At 37.8% G+C, this 20189-nt stretch overlaps 1 protein-coding gene across 2 annotated transcripts; it reads right to left on the bottom strand.

The window, feature by feature from the left end:
- Positions 1-10862: 10862 nt before the first annotated feature.
- LOC112644319 (vasoactive intestinal peptide) lies at positions 10863-19942 on the bottom strand. Of its 2 annotated transcripts, none has more exons than XM_025422571.3 (7): positions 19726-19942; positions 18229-18340; positions 16235-16357; positions 15356-15460; positions 14487-14618; positions 13428-13512; positions 10863-11591 (listed from the first exon to the last, which is right to left on the bottom strand). In XM_025422571.3, the coding sequence occupies exons 2-6, from the start codon at positions 18333-18335 to the stop codon at positions 13470-13472; spliced, it is 510 nt and encodes a 169-aa protein (XP_025278356.1). In that variant the 5' UTR covers positions 18336-18340; positions 19726-19942; the 3' UTR covers positions 10863-11591; positions 13428-13469. The 2 variants fall into 2 exon arrangements, with proteins under 2 accessions (XP_025278356.1, XP_025278355.1); XM_025422570.3 differs by having other exon boundaries at positions 13428-13515; positions 19726-19940.
- Positions 19943-20189: the final 247 nt, after the last annotated feature.

The following is a 20189-nucleotide window of genomic DNA, read 5'->3' as shown; positions in this document are numbered from 1 at the left end:
TGAGATGGGAAAGGCTGCCATCCAGAATCTCTGCTGAAACAGAGTGGGGTCTGGGGTCTTCCATGCTTCCTAGGCATAAGGAGAGAAGCAGAGCACTGTTTGGAAAAGCCTGATGCTGCAATGAGTACTCTGGCTTCTTAACAGACTGGCCTCTGAGATACCAGGAGGGCAGGGCAGGCTCTGCAGAGATGGGACTGAGACTGGGGTAAATGTCAAAGGAATCTGTGTAGAATGCATTGAATTTTGACAATTTCAGTACCAGGTATGAAAGAGAGTGAGATGCAGAAAGCTTCTGAGCCTTATTCCATGCTCTGCCACCAAATAATTTTATTACCTGGAGAAAGTCACATAGTTTTTCTGGGGTCTTAATAAGACTCACTAGGGGACTGCATAGAACATTTCTACAAGAGTTTCTAGGGTCATGGCTTTTGTTATCTACTTCATATTTCTGCTTCTTCATCTCAAAAGTGACTTGAATATATAGTACATACCTCATATATTTGATATGATGTAACAATATGAAGACAGTAGGGAAGTGCCTGCTACATAAGCTCTCACTATCACTCCTTTCCTTTCTCATTACCACTACTGTACTCTAAATCTTAGGGTTTCACCTTTGGATGACTTTAAGGGTTTACATATCATTTTCTCTATTTGCGGGGTCTCTTCTGCCTAACTCCAACCAACACAACTACCAGCCTCGTGATTTTTACAGAACAATCAGTGAAGCCCCTAAAATTCCAAGCATAAGCAAGATTCAGAGACTGTTCCAAAAGCACAAAAATGTAAATATGCATATTTCTAGGAAAAGTTGCTTAGTTTTCATTAAACTTTCAAGATAATTTAAAAATAATCTCAGACTAAATTGATCCATGTTTCTAAATTACCTCCTTCATCACTGAATTGTTCAGATCAGAAAAGAATTTTTCCTAATTCATTTACTTGCTCACTCATCTATTAAAGTATTTCATTCTTTTCTAACTTTTCTCACATCTCCACTACTACCTCCTTACCTATCTCAAAGCTATTTCCTGGAGAAAACAGATGTCACAGAGAAGCATTTCATGAACTTCTACTGTAACAGCTCCTTCACTGAGTCTTAAGGGTTCACTTGCTTCAAGCTTGTCTGTAATCTGGCTTGCTGACTTAAATCCCTTGACCTATAGCAGAGCTAATCTACTTTCCTTGAGACGTGTAGACCACCAGCTTTAAGGAGTAAAGGATCAAACTTTCCCAGAAGATAAGACCTGACCACAGTTGAGAGTAGCTCCCAATGATGCCAGAGAGTCAGTGCAGGGTCCTGTCGACATACAAGTAACCACCTGGGCATCAGCTTCCCCTGCACAGAGCTCCTCTCCTTTTTCCTGTGTGTCCCCCCTTTCTTTTTTTTGAAATTCCTTTTTATTGGAGTTCAATTTGCCAATATATAGCATAATACCCAGTGCTCATCCCATCAAGTGCCCCCCTCAGTGGCCGTCACCCAGTCACCCCCATCCCCTGCCCACCTCCCCTTCCACCACCCCTAGTTCGTTTCCCAGAGTTAGGAGTCTCTCATGTTCTGTCTCCCTCTCTGATATTTCCCACTCATTTTTTTCTCCTTTCCCCTTTATTCCCCTTCACTATTTTTTATATTCCCCAAATGAATGAGACCATATAATGTTTGCCTTTTTCTGATTGACTTATTTCACTCAGCATAATACCCTCTAGTTCCATCAACGTCGAGGCAAATGGTGGGTATTTGTCGTTTCTAATGGCTGAGGAATATTCCGTTGTATACATAGACCACATCTTCTTTATCCATTCATCTTTCGATGGACACCGAGGCTCCTTCCACAGTTTGGCTATTGTGGACATTGCTGCTAGAAACATTGGGGTGCAGGTGTCCCGGTGCTTCACTGCATCTGTATCTTTGGGGTAAATCCCCAGCAGTGCAATTGCTGGGTCGTAGGGCAGATCTATTTTTAACTCTTTGAGGAACCTCCACACAGTTTTACAGAGTGGCTGCACCAGTTCACATTCCAACAGTGCAGGAGGGTTCCCCTTTCTTCACATCCTCTCCAACATTTGTTGTTTCCTGTCTTGTTAATTTTCACCATTCTGACTGGTGTGAGGTGGTATCTCATGGTGGTTTGGATTTGTATTTCCCTGATGGCCAGTGATGCGGATTTTCTCATGTGCTTGTTGGCCATGTCTATGTCTTCCTCTGTGAGATTTCTCTTCATGTCTTTTGCCCATTTCATTATTGGATTGTTCCTTTGCTGTTGAGTTTAATAAGTTCTTTATAGATCTTGGAAACGAGCCCTTTATCTAATACATCATTTGCAAATATCTTCTCCCATTCTGTAGGTTGTCTCTGAGTTTTGTGGACTGTATCCTTTGCTGTGCAAAAGCTTCTTATCTTGATGAAGTCCCAATAGTTCATTTTTGCTTTTGTTTCTTTTGCCTTCGTGGATGTATCTTGCAAAAAGTTACTGTGGCTGAGTTCAAAAAGGGTGTTGCCTGTGTTCTCCTCTAGGATTTTGATGGAATCTTGTCTCACATTTAGATCTTTAATCCATTTTGAGTTTATCTCACTGTCTTGATGACCACAGCTTTGTAGTACAACCTGAAATCTGGCATGGTGATGACCCCAGATATGGTTTTCTTTTTTAAAATTCCCCTGGCTATTCGGGGTCTTTTCTGATTCCACACAAATCTTAAGATGATTTGTTCCAACTCTCTGAAGAAAGTCCATGGTATTTTGATAGGGATTGCATTAAATGTGTAAATTGCCCTGGGTAACATTGACATTTTCACAATATTAATTCTTCCAATCCATGAGCATGGAATATTTTTCCATCTCTTTGTGTCTTCCTCAATTTCTTTCAGAAGTGTTCTGTAGTTTTTAGGGTATAGATCCTTTACCTCTTTGGTTAGGTTTATTCCTAGGTCTCTTATGCTTTTGGGTACAATTGTAAATGGGATTGACTCCTTAATTTCTCTTTCTGCAGTCTCATTGTTAGTGTATAGAAATGCCACTGACTTCTGGGCATTGATTTTGTATCCTACCACACTGCCGAATTGCTGTATGAGTTCTAGCAATGTTGGGGTGGAGTCTTTTGGGTTTTCTACGTACAGTATCATGTCATCGGCGAAAAGGGAGAGTTTGACTTCTTCTTTGCCAATTTGAATGCCTTTTATTTCTTTTTGTTGCTTGATTGCTGAGGCTAGGACTTCTAGTAATATGATGAATAGCAGTGGTGAGAGTGGGCATCCTTGTTGGGTTCCTGATATAGGGAAAAGGCCTCCAGTGTTTCCCCATTGAGAATTATATTTGCTGTGGGCTTTTAGTAGATGGCTTTTAAGATGCTGAGGAATGTTCCCTCTATCCCTACACTCTGAAGAGTTTTGATCAGGAATGGATGCTGTATTTTGTCAAATGCTTTCTCTGCATCCAATGAGAGGATCATATGGTTCTTGGTTTTTCTCTTGCTGATATGATCAATCACATTGATTGCTTTACGAGTGTTGAACCAGCCTTGCATCCCGGGGATAAATCCCACTTGCTCATGGTGAATAATCTTCATAATGTATTGTTGTATCCTATTGGCTAGTATCTTGTTGAGAATTTTTGCATCCATGTTCATCAGGGATATTGGTCTATAATTCTCCTTTTTGGTGGGTTCTTTGTCTGGTTTTGGAATTAAGGTGATGCTGGCCTCATTGAACAAGTTTGGAAGTACTCCATCTCTTTTTATCTTTCCAAAGAGCTTTAGTAGAATAGGTATTCTTTCTTCTTTAAACATTTGATAGAATTCCCCTGGGAAGCCATCTGACCCTGGACTTTTGTGTCTTGGGAGGTTTTTGATGACTGCTTCAATTTCCTCCCTGGTTATTGGCCTGTTCAGGTTTTCTATTTCTTCCTGTTCCAGTTTTAGTAGTTTGTGGTTTTCCAGAAATATGTCCATTTCTTCCAGATTGCCTAATTTATTGGCGTAAAGCTGCTCATAATAAGTTTTTAAGATCGATTGTATTTCCTTGGTTTTGGTGGTGATCTCTCCTTTCTCATTCATGATTTTATTAATTTGAGTCTTTCTCTCTTCTTTTTAATGAGGCTGGCTAATGGTTTATCTATCTTATTAATTCTTTCAAAGAACCAACTCCTGGTTTTGTTAATCTGTTCCACAGTTCTTCTGGTCTGTATTTCATGGAGTTCTGCTTGAATCTTTATTAATTCTCTTCTTCTGCTGGGTGTAGGATCTATTTTCTGTTTTTTCTCCAGCTCCTTTAGGTGCAAGATTAGCTTTTGTATTTGAGTTCTTTCCAGTTTTTGGATGGATGCTTGCACTGTGATGTATTTCCCCCTCAGGACTGCTTTTGCTATATCCAAAGATTTTGAATGGTTGTATCTTCATTCTCATTAGTTTCCATGAATCTTTTTAATTCTTCCCTAATTTCCTGGTTGACCCTTTCATCCTTTAGCAGGATGGTCCTTAACTTCCATGTGCTTGAAATCCTTCCAAACTTCTTCTTGTGATTTAGTTCTAATTTCAAAGCATTATGGTCTGAAAATATGCAAGGGACGATCCCAATCTTTTGGTATTGGTTCAGACCTGATTTGTGACCCAGAATGTGGTTTATTCTGGAGAAAGTTCCATGTGCACTTGAGAAGAATGTGTATTCAGTTGCATTTGGATGTAAAATTCTGTAATAATCTGTGAAATCCATCTGGTCCAGTGTAGCATTTAAAGCTCTTGTTTCTTTGGAGATGTTGTGCTTAGAATATCTGTCGATTGTAGAAAGCACTACATTCAAGTCACCAAGTATAAGTGTATTATTATCTAAGTAGGTCTTAACTTTGGTTATTAATTGATTGATATACTTGGCAGCTCCCACATTCAGGGCATAAATATTCATGATTGTTAGGCCCCCTTGTTGGATAGATCCTTTAAATATGATATAGTGTCCCTCTTCATCTCTTACTACAGTCTTTGTGATAAACTTTAATTTATCTGATATAAGGATGGCTACCCCTGCTTTCTTTTGAGGACCATTTGAATGGTAAATGGTTCTCCAACCTTTTATTTTCAGGCTGTAGGTGTCCTTAGGTCTAAAATGAGTCTCTTGTAGACAGCAAATAGATGGGTCTTGCTTTTTTATCCAGTCTGAAACCCTGCGCCTTTTGATGGGGTCATTAAGCCCATTCACGTTCAGAGTTACTATTGAAAGATATGAATTTAGTGTCATCATGTTACCTATTCAGTCCCTGTTTTTGTGGAGTTTCCTTGGACTTCCTCTTTCTATTACAGAGTCCCCCTTAGTATTTCTTGCAGAGCTGGTTTGGTGGTCACATATTCTTTCAGTTTCTGCCTATCTTGGAAGCTCTTTATCTCTCCTTCTATTCTGAATGAGAGCTTTGCTGGATAAAGTATTCTTGGCTGCATGTTCTTCTCATTTAGGACCCTGAATATATCCTGCCAGCCCTTTCAGGCCTTCCAGGTCTCTGTGGAGAGGTCTGCTGTTAATCTAATATTTCTCCCTATAAAAGTTAGAGATTTCTTGTCTCTTGCTGCTTTAAGGATCTTCTCTTTATCTTTGGAATTTGCAAGCTTCACTATTAAATGTCAAGGTGTTGAGCAGTTTCTATTGATTTTGGGGGGAAATCTCTCTATTTCCTGGATCTGAATGCCTGTTTCCCTTCCCAGGTTAGGAAAGTCTCAGCTATGATTTGTTCAAATACATATTCTGGACCTCTGTCCCTTTCGGCACCCTCGGGAACCCCAATTAAATGTAGATTTTTCCGTCTGAGGGTGTCATTTATTTCCCTTAACCTATCCTCATGATCTTTTAATTGTTTTTCTCTTTTTTCCTCAGTTTCCTTCCTTGCCATCAACTTTTCTTCTATGTCACTCGTTCTACCTCTTTAACCCTTGTCATTAGGACCTCCAGTTTGGATTGCATCTCATTTAATTGATTTTTAATTTTGGTCTGATTAGATCTAAATTCTGCGGTCATGAAGTCTCTTGAATCCTTTATGCTTTTTTCTAGAGCCACCTAGTAGCTTTATAATAGTGCTTCTGAATTGGCTTTCTGACACTGAATTGTAATCCAAGTTTTGTAACTCTGTGTGAGAGAGGACTGTTTACAATTCTTTCTTTTGAGGTGAGTTTTTCCTTCTAGTCATTTTGCTCTAGTGCAGAGTGGCCAAAAACAAGTAGTTAAAAAGGGAGAAAAAGAGAGATTAAAGAAGAAGAAGAAAGAAGAAGAAGAAGAAGAAGAAGAAGAAGAAGAAGAAGAAGAAGGAGGAGGAGGAGGAGGAGGAGGAGGAGGAGGAGGAGGAGGAGGAAAAAGAGGGGAAACAAACAGAAAACAAAAAACAAGGGGGAGTATCCTCTGATTGTATATACTGTAAATCCCTCGACTTCTCCTGGAAGTTTCCAGTGCTGCTTGGTCAATAGCTTGTTTTCCCCCCTGTCCTTCTAGCTGCTCTTCTGGGGGGAGGGGCCTGCTGTGCTGATTCTCAGGTGTGTGCACCTGGGGAAGCTGCTCAGCCCCCTGCCAGGTACAGGGCTCAGTGGGAGCTGTCTATCCTGTGAGGCCCCTGCTCAGTCCCAGGCACACGGTGACACCAGGAGGAACAACCACAGTGGCGGCGGCCAGCTCTCCAGCCCTGGAGTCAGTTCCAGCAGCAACCACCACAGTCTCCCGGTCCACCGGGGCCTGACGCTCCGGGGGCGGAGGCGCCGATCTGCACTGCTCAGGGCCACCTGGGGGCAGGAGCGTCCTCGCTGTCCAGTGCCCTCCCGGCCTCTGCCTGTCCCAGGGGGAGTGCCAGATCCTGGGCTGTGTACCCCGGCGCCCTGTGCTCCGGAGCTTGTGCTGCTGGATCGGCTCCCAGGCCGCAGCCCCCTCTGTGCAGAGCCACCTTCGAGCTGCTCCGGGCCCGCGGGGTGTGCGCTGCAGCCCTTTAGGGAGCTCGGCCGGGGGTGTGGCCTGCTCTCCCTAGGGCGCAGGTGTCTGTTAGTGCCCCTGGGAGCCTGAGGGCATCCCCGCCCCTCCTGGGGTCCTGCTCCAACACCCTGCAAGTGCCTTTCCCTCCGGGAAGGTTGGTGAAGCTCCTGCTTCTCCAGGGCTGGGCTCTCTGGTCCTGGGGGCGCTGGCCCCGGCCTTAGCGGCTCCTCGCGGACCCCTCCCCCTTGGAGGCTTTTTTATTTATTTTTTTCCGTCTTCCTACCTTGATAGAAGCGCTAATTCTTCTCACTGTAGCATTCCAGCTGTTCTCTCTTTAAATCTCAGACCAAATTCATAGGTTTTCGGGATGATTTGAAAATTATCTAGGTAAGTTGGTGGGGACAGGTGACTTGGGGACCCTGCTCTTCTGCCATTCCCCCCCCCCCCCCGCATTCCTGTCCCCCCTTTAGAACCCTTCAGCTTCACCTGGACAGGGAAGATGGTCTTTGGGACATTAGACGGCCATCTTCCCAGGTTGTCGGTTCTTGAACAAAGTGAACATTCCTTTCCTACCTTCACTTGTCTCTCAAGTATTAATCTTTGAGTGGTGGGCAGCTGAACCTAAGTTTGAAACTTATAACCCATAACCCATGGAACCCATAACATTACTGCCTCATCCACCCATTCATCCACCTTTGCCCCAAACACTCTCTTTGCCTGTTGAAGAGTACTATGCAATGCAAATGTCAGCCCTGCCCCTGGTGTATCATTCATTTGCTCTTCATCTAAAGGGTATGAATCAAGCAAAATCTCCCTTTACCTAATCAGCAGATTTCTTGTTCTTCCATTCCTTTCAGCGTGCAAACATGTTTTTGATATTTCTCCCCCATAAAAACAAATTACTTGATCTCTTCCCCCCCGGCCCCCGCCAGATCCCTCCCCTCTTCTTTGCTCTTCTAAGCAGGAAGACACCTCAGAGTCATCAGTATTCACAATATAGACATCCCTCTCCCCATTCTTTTAGATCCATTCCAACCCGGCTTTTATCCACATTATTCCACCAATACTATTTTTGTGAAGGCTTATGATGACAGCCAATTCTGTTAATAGTTGCCCAACTGCTTCAAATAAAACTAGACTTTTGCTATGACTTGGGATGTCCCTATGAGGCTTAATTCCTCATAACCTCTCTCTTACATTATGTTTCTGTCATTTGCACCACTTAAAGCCAAATTGGCCTCCTGTCTGCCTAAAATATTAAATAAGTCCCCATTTAAGGGCTTTTGCATCTGGAATTCCCTTTGCCTAGAATGTTCTTCCCAAAGAGATTCTCAACTAATTTCACCATTTCTTTCAGGGCTCTTCTCAAATTCACCTTCTTGTGATGTTTCTTATAGAAACTTTAAAGTTTCAACCTTCTTTTTTTAACACTTCACATCCTCTTTCCCTGCATTATTGTTTTTCCCTTCACACCTTTAACTTTCTACTATAATATGTATTTTACTTAACTATGTCATTTATCATCTGTTTCCCTCAATAGAATGTGAGCTATGTGGGTAGGAATTTGTCTATTTTGTTCACTGTTATGTTGTCAGAACTTAGAACAGTGTAGGACACATAAATATTTGTTTAAGAAATCAATAAATGAATCTGATTTTACACAGTGGCACATATAGATCTGCTAATGATGCCTTCTTCCTTTGAAAGGCTTTCTTTACTTGTTTTCCAGAACTACACACTTTCTCATTAGCATGGTCACTAGTCCAATATGACTCATGTCCTTATAAAATGGGGAATTTTGGAGACACATACACAGGGATGACACCACTTGAAGATCAAGATCAAGACCTAGGTGATGCGTCTATAAACCAAAGACTGCCAACAAACCATCAGAAGCCAAGGAGAGTCACGGATCAGATTCTCCCTCCTATTACTCAGGAGGAAACAATCCAGCCAACATCTTGCACAGACTTTTGCCTCCAGAACTGAGACAATAAATTTCTATTGCTTTTAACCCAGTCTGTGTCACCCTGTTATGGCAGGCCAAGTTAATTAATACACCCAGGGGTTATGTGTTGTGTTTCTTTTTAAGCTACATTTAGTCCCTTGATGATCTCACAATTTGTGTCTTTAAATCCTATTTCTATCCTGAAGTCTTCCAACCTTTGACCTGCAACCCCACACGTCCTCAGAACCCGTCAGGTATATAACATGTCCAAAGCTAAACCCATCCTCCCCTGGAACCACCCACCTCCTCAATATTTTACATTCTAGTTCATAGCCCTTATTCTTCAATTGCTCAGGAATTTACCTTGGAATCATTTTGGACTTTTCCATATCTTCAAACTATTAGCAAAAAATCTGATTCCACTTTTGAAACATATGCAGACTCCACTTCTCACCACCTGCACTGTGTAAACCCTGGTCACCACTATCATCATTTGCCTGATTTATAGCAATAAAATCCTCCTCCTGCTTCCCCTCCTCAGCACCCCTTCACCCTATTCCCAACACAGCAGCCAGAATGATCCTGTTAAAATGCAGTTCAGATAATATTACACCATTATCTAAAACTCAGCCACATCTCCTCATCTCACTGCTAAATCCTTGTGGTGGCCTGTGAGGTCCCACAAGGTCTTTAGTAACCTCCCTGATCTCATGTCCTCTGTCCAGTCCAGTATGGCTGTCACATTGCTCCAGCCATACTGGCTTCCTTGCTGTCCAATAAGCCAGGATTTGCCCCTCACTTGCACTTGCTGTTCCCTCTGCCCAGAACACTCATCTCTCAGATCTCTAAACTCCACGTCATATTCATTTGATCAATATTTCTTAAAGAAATAGGGACTAAATTGAAAAGACTTACATTAATAAGATAAAAATAAAATTCTTAGATTCACACTCAAATTGTACTACAATTATGTCCTCATTTGATCTTTACAAGCTTCTTATGTGCAAATAACATCTAGAAGTTTTTGGTTTTCACTGTAGTACTTTGCCTAGAAAGTTCACCTAATAAATATTTAATGCTATGCAAAATCAGAAATGAGCAAAAGATACAATTAGTCCAATTCACTTCAACTTGTGTAAAGTGCTTTGCATTTACTGGTAGTTCTATACTAGTCTCTCCATATATATGCATTTGTTCTAATTGTAGCAAATGAACTTGAACAAAATTTTGCCTTGTGATGATAATTTTGCCTTGTGAGGGTCTATTGACTCTTACCTTCTTTATCATTTCTTTAAGGTTTATGGTAGGAATTTAAGATCCATAGCCTGAGACTTCTAAAAAAAAAATTCCCACAGAAGTCTATCTTTCATTATTTTATAAGAACCCCAGTTTTTAGTAGGGCACATGACTATCCAGAAAAAAAAAAACAAACAAACTAAACAGCCTGATTTACAAATGAGTCTGATCATAAAACTATGTTCTAGTCAGTGGGATTGTTAGCAAAAATATCAGTGAAAAGAGAACCTGCATGAACTCTTTGTCTCTCTTTTTCCTATGCTCTTTCTTCCATCCTACTGCCTAGAATGTAGTGATGATGACTGGAATGCTGGCTGCGATTTTCATGATGAGGAGAGGTTTAGATTTCTGAGGGCTTCATGGAGCAGTACCTTCAAACTAACCTACGATATTTCCCTTTTGGTGTAATGTAAGAAAAAAACTTCTGTCATATTTAAGTCACTATTTTAGAACTCTCACACAGAATCAACATAGTCCTACCTCAAACATCACAAAACTATCTAATGCTTGGAACTTGAGAGCGAACATGAGTTACCACTGCATCATTTAACAGAATCAGAACAATAGAAAGTGTCTGCAATGATAATCAAAGTTCTTTATTTTTTCTATTTAATTTCCTACAATCCTTTTGGAAAAATAGTCATGTCTCCAAATGTACTTTCACTGAATGAAGCTGAGGACCAAAGCATTATTTGAGTAATTATGGAAAAAATTTATTACTGAAAAACAAAAGTTCCATTCAGTTTCCATTTTACACATATTTCACACAAGCAGAAAAGAAAGGTCCAATGTCAGAAACAGAGGTCATTCTCTTTCACTTAAACATCACAACAGAAGAGAGCATTTGGCAATTAGAGATCCAGATTAGAGAGGTTTTAAATCTTATTCAAATTAAATGATGCCTAAAAATGTGAAAATGTATACCACTTTCTGAAAATCTGTTTTGAAGAATGTCTTTTTATCTTTGTTGTTAGTTTTCTCTTGGACATTTTGCAGTTTATTTAACACAGCTTCCTAGCTGCTTAGCATTCAAATTTAGACACACTGATTATGTGCTCCATGCTTCTGAATAGTTAAGTATGCTCTATAAATACACACATCATTTGTGCTCTATTACTCTCCCCCAAAGCTTCACAAAATTGGCATTAACCTAGTATTTACTTATCACTAAATATATTTTTGTTAGAAAGGATACACAGCATATGAAATTACATAATCTTTATGAGTCAAAGACAAATTTTAGAACTCCCAAATAATATTTACAATGTAAACATCACAGTTATTACATTAGGATAAAACAAATCACAACATTCACAACACTATATATTTTATTTGGTTTTGATATTGAAGTTGTTTTCTTGAATTACTTATGTAGAACTCAAAATATAATTACTTCTATCGTTTTCCTTCACGAATTCTGAAAAAGAAAGAATTGGTGTTTTAAGCATAAAAATATTTTTATTGGGCACCCCGGGTTGCTCAGCGGTTTAGCACTGCCTGCAGCCCAGGGCCTGATCCTGGAGACCCGGGATCGAGTCCCATGTCAGGCTCCCTGTGCCTGTGTCTCTGCCTCTCTCTCTATCTGTGTGTCTATCATGAATAAATAAATAAAATCTTTTAAAAATACATTTTTATTTACAGCATCTTAGTTTCCTTCATTCTTCCACTGACTTTGTCACATCTATTTCCCTTTGTGAATAGCCTGTCATTACAGGAAATCACGTTCTGGAATATCAGGAACTCATATTCCAAAGGACTGATTATCAGAAAGGGAACTGAGATGTGAAGAGATGCTTTAATTAGTCATTTTAAGTATCCATTTGTAATTTCCACATGGTTGACACACAGGATTTCCCATTAAAAGAAGTTGTCCAAAGTTACCCATTCAGAAAAGAAAAGAAGGGAGGGTGGAATCTCATAAATGATCTTGCGGCTTGCAAAAGATAAAATGATGAAACCTCCTTTATATTTTAGTGCCTCTTGTATTTCTTAATTAAATGAAATAGACTACTTCTTTGTAAACTTTTTTTTCAAGAAGCTATATGTGATTTTTCTTCTTTGAGCAAAGGGACTTGTTTCTCTGAAATGTCTATACATGATAAAGAGTGAGCAAGTGCAGGACACTGAGCATCTGTCTCTCTTAGTGGACAAAAGTAACCAATCAGGCGGGTGTCTCCCACTTGATGATTCTCACAAAAACCTTAGATCCCTGCTCCAGGAACTTCAGTATAACCATGGATTGCCTTCCCTCTGAGCATGTTTCTATTTTAGTCTCCTTGACCTAGTCAGAGATTGTAGTCCAGTCTACCTTTAGGTTTTACAAATAAACTATTGTAACAGCAGCTCCCATTCATTTTACATATCATCTGTGGCTGCTTTCATGCTACAAGGGCAGAGTTTGAGTAGTTGTAACAGAAACCATATAACTGACAAAGCCAAAAATATTTACTCAGTAACCTTTTATAGAGAAAGTTTACCAACCTCTGATACAATGATGACATAAAATTCCTTTAGGCATTGGCCAAATATAAATATGTTTTTATGAGCTAATGTAGACATAACTCAGGAGAATTACATCTTGTATCCATATGTACATAAAAGCAACTGGGATAACAAGCTTATCACTTAACAAAGGAAAAGTCTACTCGTGTTTTCTTTGTTCAAAAAATATTTGAATATAAATAGTATTGGATCGTAGCACCTACATTCACTATATAGGTAAGATAAGCTGAATTTAACTTCGCTGCATGAAGCTTGCTATGGTTCAAGGAATTAAATTAGACCGAATGCCTTGGTATTTTCATAAAAAGGAACCATGCTGCAGTTTTGGGGTATTTCTCTGTATACTAAATGAGGTGTTAACTGTCATTTATAGGGCTAACCCTTAAATTAATAAAAGCAACATGGCTTGAGTCTCAAGAAAAAAAAACAGTTTTTCTGATTAGTATGAGTCAGATTCTTCTGTTTTATATCTCGACAGGTTAGGAATAAGTCTGAGTAAATTAGGAGTACCATGCAGGTAGCAAACTGTTGGCCCATTGTGAGCCTTCTCTTCCTTGCTATCAGAGCACTGCATGAATCATTTTAAGCTGTTTACTGGGTGGGAGTCCACTTCAGATAGAAGTGTCCTTTTCTATAAGGTCTCATTGTGAGAACTCTAAGCTGTTTTTTACCAAGTGACTCTTAACTATTCAAATAATTAGATGTTTGCTCTCAGAATAAAATAAAAATAAGAATACAAAGATACACCTACCACTGGGAAGTTGTCAGCAGCTTTGCTTCAAAGAGCTTTCCATTATTTTTCTAGCTCTTCAGGAAAGTCAGGTGATTCTCCCTCACTGCTGCAGACCAGAAAAAGAAAAGTGTGCATGTGAAGGCTCTTAAATGAGAAAGCTTCCAAGGAACTGATGATGCATAACTTTTGCTGTTCTTTGGTTTCTATAAAGTGCACTGAGGACTAACCAATTATCTTTGAGGTTAGCTATTAACTAAGATTGTCCTTAAAGTGTCTAAAATTATTTTTACAGAATTATGATCTAGCCGGCAAAGGCATTAATCTTCCCTGATCTTGCCCAAGCAATATTGTTCTTAATGCTCACCATCTAAACAAAAATAATTGGAATAAAAAGAGAGAGCATCCCACTTTCTATTTATTATAATCCAATACTTATACACATAGAGAGACATGGGTCTCATAGAATATTCAAATACAAAAGAACTCATGGCTTAATTTGGTAAAATAAAGGTATTGACTATGCATATGAAAGGAGTTCCTTGTGATGTCAAATTGCTAATTGACTGCACTTTAAAATCTTAAAAAAACCGGCATTTCTGGGGGTGCCAATGTGGCTCAGTGGGTTTCTGCTCAGGTCATGAGATTGAGCTCCACAGTAGATTCTAGGCTCAACACTGTCTAAGATTCTCTCCTTTGCTCCTCCCCCTCAAATAAATAAAATCTTAAAAAACCTAAAAAACAAAATACTAGTACTTCTGATAAAACTTGTTCCCAGATTCAGAGTAGATGTCTCCACAGTCTCTTTCTTCATACTGGATGCACAGTAGAGTCGAGTGGGGAGCTCCTAAAAAAATACCCCAATGCCTAGGTACTAATTTTCTGGCAGTTGGTTTTGGGTAAGGCATACATCAAGATCTTAAAAACTCTCCAGGGTAGTCTAATGTCAGCCAAGGTTGAACATTACTGCTTCACAGAGTGTAGATAGTGAGATAGATTGATAAATAACTCTTCTTATGTAGCTTTTATTTCCGAACCCATTTATAATTTCTCATTTTAGCAAGTTCTCTGTTTTTTTACCTCCTCTTCCCATTCAGAATTGAGTTCAGGTATTTCTTTACAGCCATTTGTTTTCGAAGGCGGGTATAGTTGTCAGTGAACACTGCATCTGAGTGGCGTTTGATTGGTCCCTGGTCTTCTGAGATGTTATTGCTAAAGAATACAGGGAAAGGAAATCAAAGAGTTTTAATAAGAAATGGTAAATATGCCAAAGTTCCAAATTTCTTGGAGTCAGATAAAAAAGAATTCCAATGCCCAGTGTCTTTTCTACTACAAAAAGACTGAAATGAAAATATATCTAAGCCTAAGTATAAGGGAGCAATGAATACTCCAACATATTTTGGTACTTACTGGGAACCTTAACACACATTTTGTACTAATTGAGCAAATAATTTATTTTTAAAAAAGGAAAATGGTTGAAGTTGTGTTCTGCTTCATTGGGAGGAAAATTTCTTTAAAAATACATTCTTTATAAGCTTTGCCACCCTGAATAGTGCCATATAAATATTCAGCAATTGGCCATTTAAAGAAAGAACTTCCAAGGCTTGGTTGATCAGGAATTAAAAAACAAATACTGTGGTAAATATTAAAATTTGATTCAGTTTATATTATGTCTTTTTTTTACTGTGTCTAGTTCAATTTGATTGCAGATTTATAAATGATTGACATTTAAGAAAAATAAGTATGCCAATGAGTAATAGTATATCACTAAAAAGTCTATTTCCCTAATCCATGGGCCTGTATATTTTATTTAAGAATATAAATTGTTTTTCAATTAAATTGCACATCATCAAGAGTTAGTAAGTAAGTAAAGTGTTAACAGTGAAAAACAATAACTTGCAGATTAAATAATCATAATGTGTTTGATAAAAATAATAAATCATCTTTACCCAACTCGTTTTCCAATAAGGGACTCAAGGTATTTTTTGGCAGAAAGCTGACCCAAAAGTCTACTAAAGTCACTGGTGAAAACTCCATCAGCATGTCTGGCATTCCTAAAAGAAGAAGGATAGCCATTATTTCTTAAATAATTTCTTAAAATATTATTTTGCCTCATTAAATAGGAAAGAAATGTATTAGCAGCTATTTGAAAGCTTCTCATGCAAACTTAAGTGCAAAAAAAGTCTTCTTGATTACCTAATAAGATATATTTTCTAATCACTTATATTGAGATATATATTTCTAGCACAAAACTTTGAAAAACTAAAGAATTTAAATTTTAGAAGTATGTCTCCATATTAATTGAATTAAACTAATTCTCCAATAGCTGGGAAAAATAATATATTTAAATGAGTTTTCCTTATTTATTAATGGTGCTTTGTTTCTTCTACTCTGAATAAAGATATATACAAGGAGAAACTATTCTGATTTTTAGCAAAAAGCTTATTATATGTTTTGCTATTTCTCCTGTCAACATATTTGGAAACAAAATCTTTTAAGATAGAGAGGCCCATAGGGACTGTTAGCCAACTTTCCCATCCAAATCAGGAATTTTTACACTTTGCCTTCCATATAGAGCTACTCTGTCTATACCTGAATTGTTCACTCTGTTAAGTGAAGGATTTGTTGATTCTAGCTTGTTGCAATCTCTCTACATGAAAATCATGTACAGCTGCTAGAGCTTCAGTAAATCAGGTTGCATGAAGCAATGGCACATGGAAACCTCTAACATTGTACTGTAGGAATAGCTTCATAATGACACAAAAGGTGAAACATTTATATTTCAAAACCTACTTTCTAAAATAAATCTCAATAAAAAAGAAACTCACCTGGACACATCATAATAGGGTGTGTCATTCTCAGCTAGTGCATTTTGCAAGATGTCAGCATCTACTTTTAAGGAAACTTGATCAGGTTCATTTGCTCCTTCGAGTGGCATTCTTTCATCCAACCTATTAGGAAACAGACAGGAGAACCATAATCTATTCCATTCTCAGAAGATAACGCTTATGTTTTACAATCATCGGAAATAAGATACTCAATAATCTTGAGAAGAATTACCCGTTCCCAGTATATGGATAGCATTAGTTAGATTTACTGGCTTCTATGGTTTAGAGTATAAATAGTGGAATTTTTTTTAGCCCATATAACTGATGCCATGCAACTTTTACAAGCTATTTGTAGTAAACATAAGAGTTACTGAGTTCAATCCTATCAGTGCATTAAGCAAAGTACATTCTGTTGGTGATAGCTTCAGTTTGCAAAGTTTTTCACAGATAGAAAGATTTTGTATGAAATAGAAACTGCAAAAAATTTAAGTATTCAATATGAAAACTGGGAGCAATTCTTGTATTTGTTGGTGTTTAGTATCATTTGTCGAACATTTCTCAAGAGGTGGATATTAATTGCCTTTCTTTCTCTAGCTCTATCAGCTTTAATCTGAAGATTCACCTTAGTGTGATGTATTTCTCTGTATTAGTCAAGTACAAAGAATCTCTCCATTTCTGAGTAGTTACTCAAATTCAACAAATTTTGTGGAGTCTTCTTATTTCTGATCTTATGTATTAATACAATTTTAATGAGGGATGCACAATGTTTTCCTGAAAGGCTAAGAATAGTCATGGCTATACATGGAATATGACTATATTTTTTAATGCATGAACATTTTGAACACCAGCACACTATTAAAATTATGAATGCGTTGATTTTCACTATTAGAGTAAACCTCTAAGGAATGTGTCAGTTCCTGGGCACTTGTGCATATTTTGATGATGTAGTAGTTGGTGAAAGTAATAAGCATTCCTCTTTGTATGAAGCCTAGCAATCAATGCAAACAAACTTCAGCATCTTATGATTGTCTGTTATGATATGTGATATAACCATTCAGATAGAATCATTCTATTTGGTTATAAAGCAACATAAGATCTGGCTTTAAGCAGATTTCACAAACACTAATAGCTATGAGATTATTAAGTCTATTGAGTAGAAGTCTTCCTTGAAAAAAGAATCAGAAATGGGAAAATGAGCAAAGAAGTGATGATTTTGTTTTTAGATCTAGTGGTGCCTGTACGGTGGAAGGACAAAATCAAACTAATGTAGTTTTCTTTTATTGTTTACTTCCTAAGATAAATTTATTTCAGAGAAAGCTTTAAATAAGAGTTGTGTTGTAATTTATGAATTTGAGACATGAAATACAACATAGAGAACAGTGAAACTAAGAATTTAGGGTTGAAACCAAGTACATTAAAATTCATTCACTGGGGCAGGGCATCTCAGTAGATCAGTTATTCCACAATTCATAATATTGGCCAATTGATTCTGGCTTGATAGGTGTATCTGTTCAGTATGATTGTATTTATGTTTCACTGATTAGCTAATAACCTTAATATTATTTACTGATTGACCTTGAAAATGAACTATAATGAGGCAGGCAACTAAACATCTAATTTTTTCCATCAGAAACTGAATTGAACTGAGATGACAATGGATAAAAGCTCATTACTTATCTAAAACTGGTTTTGAATGAAAAAAAGTCAAATCCTTCTTCCTCCCTGTTTGGAAATGTGATCCACCATATCCTTAAAACGTCATTTACACTGTCTCTCATGCCCTGAAAGTGGCATATATATATATATATATATATATATATATATATATATAATCATGTTGATCTGATGTTCAAAAAACTTGCTTAACACGTCAACCAAGAGATTTAAATAAATAATACATAACTTTAAAAATTAAGTTGTCCAACATAATATATAGGAAATTCCCAATAGATGAAGAAGGAACGTTGAACTGTCTGAATTGAAAGAATATTTACCTCAGAGCAGAGGGTGCTCCGAAAAGAGGCCATGCCAGCGTGTGGGAGAAGAGCATGCTGACAAGTGTTAGCAGCACAAGTAGCTGGGACTTACTTCTGGTTTCCATCGTGCCTTGAAAGAGAGAGAATCACATCAGCTTTTCCCACCAAAGATATCACCAACAAAGTAATTCTAAGTGTCTAGTAGTCATTTCTGAAGCCTCTTGCAGAGTTTGGAAAAAGTAATTTTCATCTTATAGAAAGAGTTAAACTGCAATATAATTTTTAAGTCAGGAAGATTTTTCTTGGTCACAGCTGCTTGAATAAAACTTAGGGTCCTTTTCAACTGTCTCTCACCAGGCAGAGTTGTGCTAAGTGTATGTGGAATGCCATACCTTCACAGTGCTGGAAGTACTCATGAGAACAATCTTCTTGTAACAGAGTGTTAGCATTCAAGCATTCACATTTAGTATTTTTTCTAACTAAAGAAGCAGTTTAACTTTCTAGTGTCTAGTTAATATAACATTGGAGTATCCTCTATTTAATAATGTGTGTGTCTATTTATGTATATATGTACATATACTTATCAGTATAAAATTATACAAACATTTCTTTTTCCTCTTCTAATTGTAGAGGTTATTAGGAACTTATTTCCTTAAGCCTGATTTGAACAACTTAGTAGTGAAAATTAATATCAAAAATTATTAAACTGGGGATCCTTGGGTGGCTCAATGGTTAAGTGCCTGCCTTTGGCCCAGGGCATGATTCTGGAGTCCTGGGATCAAGTCCCACGTCGGGCTCCCTGCATGGAGCCTGCTTCTCTCTTTCTGCTTGTGTCTCTGCCTCTCTCTCTTTCTCTGTGTCTCTCATGAATAAATAAATAAAATCTTTTAAAAAATTATTAAACTGCATATTACCATTGAAATAATTTTTGCCACAAAAGGAAAAATATGTTAAAAATAGTGTTTGTACTATTTTTTTTACATCTAATCCATTTACAGATTTCATTTCTAAACAGTTCTTACATAGAAAATTAGGAATTTGAGCTTTGATTTTCTTGATGTCTATAAAAATCACAGAATTTAGACTTAAAGAGGAAAAAAATGCTTCCTTGATTCACATAACTTACTTATGAAATAGAACAACACTAAAAAAGCAAGTTGAAACTTGTAAAACAAATGTACCCACTAAACCCTTCAGTAAAAATGTATATAACAGGTTAAAAAAAACACTTACTTTAATATATTTTAAAAAACAGTATTGAAAAAAAACAGTATTGAGTAAAAGTATTGAGCATACAGGGCAAAGCAACTTCTAAGGAATTTAGAAAATCCATGAATATATAAGAAATTGAAGCATTTCTACACTTACCAGGTGACCTGAGAAACTGTTCTTTGTTGTTGTAAGGGAGGAACATTATAAAATTCTTTTCAAGAGAGAGAAATATTCAGTATACCCTGGGAAAAGTTTGAAAGCAGGAGCAGGGGAAAAAGGAAGACAGGTAAAGTTTTTACTCACCTTGCCAAGTAGTGTTCCTCAGGAGCTTTCTGTATGGAAGAAGAATATTGGAGCTGTCTTAGGTGCTGAAGTCCTATGAGGCGGAGAAAGGCTCCAGCAGTTCTCTGCCCTCAGAGCTGAACCAGAACTTGGTACTGGCTATGGGTTGGCTATTATTGTCGGCAACTGCTTTTCACTCTACCCTGACCAGCATTTCAAAGCCCATCATTTTATAGGGCTTACACTTAGGGCTGAGCAATCACAAAGCTCTCTGAAAGACGTCACAGTAGTACTCCCACGGGATGAATAAGGCTTGAGTCCTTATTAAATTGTCATTATGTCTGATTTATATAAATTTATAGTGAGTAACTTCAAGACGTAAGATATAAAGAGGAAATTTACTTTTCCTTAAATAAACAATAACAAAAAGGTACCAACCTTAATATGAAATATTTTAATCTTTAATTAGTAATAAGAAAGTAGGA

Source organism: Canis lupus, chromosome 1 (genome assembly GCF_003254725.2).
Source record: "Canis lupus dingo isolate Sandy chromosome 1, ASM325472v2, whole genome shotgun sequence".
Classification (NCBI taxonomy): domain Eukaryota; kingdom Metazoa; phylum Chordata; class Mammalia; order Carnivora; family Canidae; genus Canis; species Canis lupus.
This window is presented reverse-complemented; position numbering and strand designations above follow the sequence as displayed.